The following is a 7,449-nucleotide window of genomic DNA, read 5'->3' as shown; positions in this document are numbered from 1 at the left end:
ACAGACCAAGTGATTTGATAGAAGTAGTGTAGGTCGATGCATAAATACTTAGTTCGATTGAAGGGACTTCTTAATAATAAAGCTAGTTGGGAACCTACTGAGGCCTTATAGCAGTTCCAAGACAAGATAGACCAATTCCATTCTGAGGATGCAATGAGGGTGTTGCAAGAATAGGTGGGGTAGAATGTCACAGGTTGTTAATTGCCTATACACGTGTTATCGTTTATTGTAAAAATATCACACCAAAAATATATAAAAGTAAATCGATGATGTCCTCAAGTATATAGGTCAAATTGTAATATAGTATATGTGTACAATGGAACACATGAAATATTTCGAAGATCGTACTTAAGGGAAGATGGAATAAATCTATAGAAAATCTCTTTACAATAATAATTCTAAATAGTATTACGAAAAAACATAAAAGGGATTAATAATAGAAATTAAATAATTAAAATAAAGAAACAATAAAATAGGCAAATGACTAAACAAATTAATCCAATCAGAAAGATTAACTCATTTCAAGGTTTGTAATTAACATTGGATTAGGGTTTTAGGGTAGATTAGCAACCGATTAACCAGTTATTACCTCTTGGCCTCTAACTAATTAATCTATTGGTTGATACTCACTTATCTCCCGACCTCACTTTCTTTGCCAGGATAAATTATGATTTACTCAATTAAACTTATCTCTCAAATTTGTTTAACCTATGATTACTTCATGGGGTTGTTAAGCCTAGGGTTTAAGAACACATAATCTATACCAATTAATCTTCTCAGGAAACTCTAAATCCTCCGTTAATCATGTCCCCATCCAATCGTTAATCTCCCCTAAAGGATTTAGCCACTCATTTTATTCATAATCTTAATTTCAATTAAATAAAACATGTAAAGAACTCGATTGAATCAAAAGACAAAAGATATTAGACTAATCCTAAATTTGACGCCGATTGAAGAACGGAGTAGTAAATATCTCAATCAGAATAATGAATAACGTCACTTGTGAAAGCAAATAATTGAAATATTTCAATATTATAAAAGAACTCTTGGATCAAAATCGATTCCAAGAGGAAAGAAAAAAGTTGTTTATGAAAAACTGAAAGAAAGCTAAGTTTAATCCTTCTCCTAAACTATGAGAGTTTTTGAAGGCGTCTAAGATGACTTAGTTACATCAAACCCTAAAGATCTTATTTATAGGAGTGTTAGTAGCCTAAATTAGGTTTTCGACACGTCCTAGGTCTTCGTATAAAGTCCATTGCACAGACAAAAATAACCATGAAAGACTTGGGCAGCATGTCGACCTATGTCGCGACATACAAGGTCTATGGCACGACATGACATGTAATTAATGCCTTGTATGGTTTGTTTCATCGAGTAACGGCTCGAGAAGTTTGTGCATCACTCGTCCCTTGCTCCTATGTCAAGTGAGCCTATGATTCATCATCATGCACAGTCAATTCAACACTTTAGAACTACCTAACGCCTATGTTGGCCTAATAGGACACAACACTCATAAAATATGTTAAAAATATTTATTTTTATTAACTTTTAATACTAAAAACTAAATACTAAACACATTATAATAAATACTAAATTACCTAGAAACCAAACTCCTTAAGTGTGGAAATAGACCAAAATTACTACTACATTTGACGACAAGTCAATTGTGCAAGGGAGCTCGCAAACAAGGCACACTTGGATGATTCATCTTGTTTGTAAGGGGTCACATGGCATGTTGCTTAGAGATATTGAAGGCTTTTCACATGGCATGACAAATATGAGAAGTAATCTAAGAAGATTTGTAATCTTAGAAGATTTGATTTGTAGATTGCTTTTAATCTCGACCATTAATGTACTTTAATTTGTAACATTGGACCTGGGAGAGCTTAACTATAAATAAAGGCCTTCCCCCTCATTTGTACTCACTTCTTTTTGGAGTAATAAAATACTATGGAAGCATTCACTCAAATACTTGGTGTACTTTTGCTTTCTTGTGACATTTTTTGTTCTTTCAAGCTCTTTCTTTGAGTTGCTTCCGTTTAATTTCTAGTGCTTTAGAGAATTTCTATTTGAGAATTCTCACTTTACAAGAGTTAGACCGATTTAGGTACATTTAAAGCAAAAAAATTGCTTAAGACCGTACAAATTGCAAGACTAAAGTTTTAATCCCGTGAGATAAGGGGATGCAAGATACTCATTATAGAGAAATCTTAAATGAATATCCTTGTTGGAAGAATAAAGGAGAATTAGCAAATTGAATCAACTTTTGCTAATATTCGAAGCCTTATCCAAAATGTTGATATTGTGATGGTAAAAAATGGATATTGAAGTATAGAACAAGAAGCAAAACGAGACCACGGAAGCTGTTGATACCTTTTCTCTTTTGTGGAAATTTTCGTTATTATAAAAAGTATATAAATAAATTTGAAAATAAGATCGATCCAATCAATCTCAAGTATTGAATTTTAATATTTTATCGGGATTTTCTCGTAACATCAGGGTCATCGGACTTATAACATGTAGTTCGATTGAAAAAGTTCACCTGAAAAGGACAAATTAGTAATTCACAATAGAATACCTTCCCGACCCTAAGTAAAAAACACGACCTAAAAACAGATTATTAATTAAAAACATTAAAAGGAAATGCTCATTGGTTTTCCTTCCAATAGATTTCTGTTTTGGAGTGTAAGTTTATAAATACTAATAAATCCCCTGAATCGAACCCTAAAGATTCGCTGAGACTCTCACTTTCTCTGTGTTTTCTCTATTTCTACCGCAGATTGAGCTGAATTCATCTATCTAGGGCTTTGGAGTTGGATTTCGATTTGGGAATTTGATTGGGAAATTGAGGAACGAGTTAAAAGAGGGAAAATGGAGGGAATGTTGTCTGCGAGTGATAAGCAGAGCATGGTTTCCTCCTTTCTCGAGATCGCCGTTGGTCAAACTGCAGAAACCGCCATGCAGTTTTTGCAAGTAACCTTTTATTTTTTTCTTTCTTTTTTTTTTGCATTTATATAATAAAGTTCGAACCTTTTTTCTTATATCCAAGGATTTTCACAATGTTGAAGCTTGTAAATTTTGTTTCTTTTTTTAAACTTAAATTCTTAATGGCTTTGTCATTCAATCTGTAATCTCAGGTAATCTGTTATTAATGTTCTGTTACTGAGAATCCTTTTTTTTTAAAAAAAGGTCCGAGGTGAGTATTGTTATTTATGCGTATGGAACTCAATTGAAAAATATTTGTGGAAAACAGGCAACTAGCTGGAAGCTGGATGAAGCACTTCAGCTGTTTTATGTCGGTAATGAAGGTGGTGTAGTTGGAACGGCTTCTGAGTCTCCAGCAGTGGAAAACGTAGATTCTTGGGTTGATCAAAACTCTGGGTTAGAGAATTGCACTATTGTTCACTCTAAATCACCACCTACTTGTTTGTGTTCTTACTATTACTGATGTTGTTGTCATTGGCTTCTAATGTTGTACAGTGAGTTGAAGGAGTCTGGAAACAGTGATGTTGGACCCATTGGTGGAGAGGAAGTACGCCCTCCTTTACCTGTAGTAAGGGAGACTCTTTATGATGATGCATCGTTATATGGGTATCTTTTCACCCTCTGATTTTTATTTTTTTTTATTTTTTATTTTTCCATTTTTAACAGCTTGCTTATTGCAGCTGTATATTGATTTTCTTTTCTTTATATGAAGCTGCAAATGTATATGTTGGCTTTTCTTTTTTGGTCATTCTTTTGTTTTTTCTGTGTCATGTATATTGTTTTTAGGTGTTGTATGATTTGGAGATAAATTCTTTTGCATTTTCCTATTAACTCCTCATGCAGTAATATTTTATTTTCTAATATTCGTACAGAGCTTCAAGATTAGGATTACCTCCCCAACAGTCGAGTTCGTTAATTGCATTCCGTAATTTTGATGAGGAAATGAAACGGCCCGGGGTTTGGGAATCAGATGAAGGTGCTTCTTCCACGGTAGATGCTCCTCGGGATAATCTTGCCTCTTTATATCGTCCTCCTTTTCATCTGATGTTCCAGGGACCATTTGAAAAGGCAAAAGCTGCTGCATCTGTTGAGGACAAGTGGCTCCTTGTCAACTTGCAATCTACCAAGGAGTTCAGCTCACATATGGTATTGTTTAAGTCTTCCCGCTTAATTATAGTTTAAATTAAGAAGTTCTACTTAGCTCCCTTCGTATGAGGTGGCTTATAATGTAAATCCAATTTTCTGATGCTGTATGTGTTTGAAGCTTAATCGAGATACTTGGGGAAATGAGGCAGTTTCTCAAACTGTTAGCACCAACTTTATTTTCTGGCAGGTCAGTATGATGCTTTCTATTGGTCTTGCCTTGTTTGCCCCTTTTTTCTATCTCTGTCTACTCTCAGTTTCTCCCAATATTATATTTAGATTTTTACCTTTCATTTATTTTCTTAACAGATGCTATTGCATCTTTAAGAATGATTTTTGAACTTCACTATCATTTGCTTGTGGTTGAATTAACTAGATTTTTATATTATACAAGTTGTATTGCAATTTTTTGATGGACATAGAGATATTGGTTCTAATTGCAATCTGTTTTATTCCCCTAAATGGAATTTGATCCGATACTTGGCTTTATTAGCCTACAATATATGGAAAAATCAAAATAGGCCTTGAAGCTGACAATACAATATTTTATTGTTTTGCAAATTTTTGATAGACATAGATATTGGTTCTAATTGCAATCTGTTAATTCCCCCTAAATGGAACTTTATCTGATACTTAGCTTTATTAGCCAACAATATATGGAAAAATCAAAATAGGCCTTGAAGCTAACTATACAATATTTTATTGTGCATATAACCACAGCTTCATAGACTTGCATATACATCCTTAGAGGACCTCTATATCTTATAGTTTTTGGATCGCTGTCTTCTTTCCTTAATTGCCTTGATGCTGTTCTATGGATATAGGTATATGATGATACAAGTGAGGGGAGGAAAGTTTGCACCTATTACAAACTAGATTCAATTCCCGTAGTGCTGGTTATTGACCCAATCACAGGACAGAAAATGCGCTCCTGGTTTGGAATGGTTCAACCTGAGAGTTTGCTGGAGGTATATATTTGTAACATAAATTGCAGATTGAAGTCCTTAGGAAAATAAGCAAAATTGAAAATGAAATGGTTCTAAAGAAGTCTAATAAAATTATGTATTTATATTAGTTGAAAGAATTTTCAACATATGGCTTTGTGATTTGATATAAGGTATTTTAATCTCTAGGACCTGGTTCAATTCATGGATGGTGGCCCAAGGGATTATCATGCAACTCTGTCTCATAAACGTCCTAGAGGAAGCTCAGTTACTCCACAACAAAAAATTAAAGGTAATCATGTATCCTCTTTCTTACACCAAGTTAAAGTTTACTGGTAGAGAACCGGTAAATAGGTAAGCACGTTTCAGTCTGTGGGGCAATGCATACTACTGCTTTAGCCTGATTTTGTTTAACTTAATATGTGGTGTTGAGACCTCTTGCAAGGAAGCCAGTAAATGTTGTAAAGCTTCAGCTTGAAGCTTTCAAGGGGGAGGGGGAAGATGTCTTTCTCTATGTGCTAACCTGTATATGATACTGCATTAGTGGATAAAAATGAGAAGGATTCCTTTCAAGGAAAAATAGAGAAGTCCACCCACGAGCGTATATGCTGTTTTAAGAACTGTTTTGGTTGATCTGCATGTAATTTCAGTTCATTTTACTATAGTGTCAACAGATGAAACCAATGAAGATAAGGAAATGTTGAGAGCGATAGCAGCTTCTATGGAGAATGCAAAAGAATCTATTAAAACAACTGAAGATGATAAAGTATCATCCACAACTGAGGAAGAACCATGCTTGACTAAGAAGCCTGCATATCCTCCTCTACCTGAAGAACCTAAGGGTGACAGGAACCTCTTATGTAGGGTTGGAGTCCGACTTCCTGATGGGCGCAGGGTACAGAGAAATTTTCTCCGAACTGATCCAATACAGGTAAGCATTCTTTGGGGAGTTTTCCTCTAGTCACTTATTACCATTCATGTATTAGAATTTGGTTTGCTGTGTTCAACTATGCATGTTCTTGGATGTTTCCTGTCCAAGGAATGTGTATTCAACTATTTCATTTGGATGCTTGCTGTAAGTCTCACTTTGAAAATGTTTCACTGTTCTGCCAATGTAGTAGAACATAAATAAGATAACTGATAGCAAAATCTTGGCATGTACAGAATGGGCATTGATGAATCATTTGAACTGATCTTTCCTCAGAGTCCTGCCCCCTCTACCCTGTACATCTGAACTAATTTAGAGCATTCAGGTGTTGCATTAACTGATGTGCATACCAGTTTAAACTGAAAAATATATGTTTGAAATGGATTTTCAGTATTATATTTTTTTCTTGGAGTAGGGACATTGAATTTAACTTGAAATTTTGGGACAAAAATGTATGTTGTTTCCTTAGGCAGAGTGATCCAGTCCCTCATGGTTGTCCTAACCGATAGGTTTATATGCTTTTATCATTTTGTTGTCATTACGCAGCTACTGTGGTCATTCTGCTATTCTCAACTTGGTGAAGCTGAATCAAAGCCATTCCGCCTGACTCAACCGATTCCAGGAGCTTCGAAATCTCTGGATTATGATAGCAAATTAACATTTGAGGAGTCGGGGCTTGCCAATTCTATGATCTCAGTTGCGTGGGAATGAATATTGTCAAGATGGCAATGGTTTTCAAGTTCATTCAACCACCTTGCGTTGAAAGATTTTTTGGTTTACGAACTCTTCACATCCCTGTTTTTCACTTTGTGTTGCACTTCAAGGAGTTATTTACGAGGGGATGAAAGAACCACCGACTTTATTATGTATATATACTCAAAATACTCCTTTTATGTCTTCAATACTTTCAGTTTGTTTAGTTCTTTTGAAAGACCAGACATCTAAGCTGCCTAGCCCACCACTTAGGCCTCCACTATTTTCCAAACAGTTGAAACTTTGCGGATGGTATTAATGCACATGGTTTAATCTCTATTAGATCCAGTCACTTCCAGTATCATTTTCTTTGTATATGGGTTTTATGTACATGGTTTACATCGCCTGTTTCATGTAAATAGAGTTTTTGTTTTGTGAGAAAAATGGAGTTCTGTTTTTAAAATTTTGATATTTTGTTTAATGGCTCTGTAAATTTTTTTTTCGGAAAAATTTACAGCAATTTTCATTCATACAATATATATTTTATTTTACTTCAGCCTATATTTATAAATGGTAGGTTTTGGTTAGTGTTTTTTCCTTAAAAAAATTCAATTGATTTGCCATTTATTCGAAAATGTTTGTGTTAAGTATTATTTTTACAAAAAAATACACAATTTATGAAAATTAAAATTATCTTTCGCGAAATACATATATGGCGCTGCACGGTTTGTCTGTCGTGCTATCTATCTTGGTTAG

At 34.5% G+C, this 7,449-nt stretch overlaps 1 protein-coding gene across 3 annotated transcripts; it reads left to right on the top strand.

Moving 5' to 3' along the window:
• The first annotated feature begins 2,543 nt into the window (after positions 1-2,543).
• On the top strand, positions 2,544-7,041 carry LOC107909936 (plant UBX domain-containing protein 7). 3 transcript variants are annotated; one of them, XM_016837647.2, is made up of 10 exons: positions 2,544-2,685; positions 2,780-2,973; positions 3,254-3,381; positions 3,481-3,591; positions 3,858-4,131; positions 4,250-4,318; positions 4,953-5,096; positions 5,262-5,364; positions 5,738-6,003; positions 6,547-7,041. In XM_016837647.2, the coding sequence occupies exons 2-10, from the start codon at positions 2,872-2,874 to the stop codon at positions 6,709-6,711; spliced, it is 1,362 nt and encodes a 453-aa protein (XP_016693136.1). In that variant the 5' UTR covers positions 2,544-2,685; positions 2,780-2,871; the 3' UTR covers positions 6,712-7,041. The 3 variants fall into 3 exon arrangements, with proteins under 3 accessions (XP_016693136.1, XP_040944191.1, XP_040944192.1); XM_041088257.1 differs by having other exon boundaries at positions 2,550-2,973; XM_041088258.1 differs by lacking the exon at positions 4,250-4,318 and having other exon boundaries at positions 2,628-2,973.
• Positions 7,042-7,449: the final 408 nt, after the last annotated feature.

This window comes from Gossypium hirsutum, chromosome D02, assembly GCF_007990345.1.
Source record: "Gossypium hirsutum isolate 1008001.06 chromosome D02, Gossypium_hirsutum_v2.1, whole genome shotgun sequence".
NCBI classification, from domain to species: domain Eukaryota; kingdom Viridiplantae; phylum Streptophyta; class Magnoliopsida; order Malvales; family Malvaceae; genus Gossypium; species Gossypium hirsutum.
Note: the sequence above shows the minus strand (reverse complement) of the source record. Positions and strands in the feature narration are given on the sequence as shown.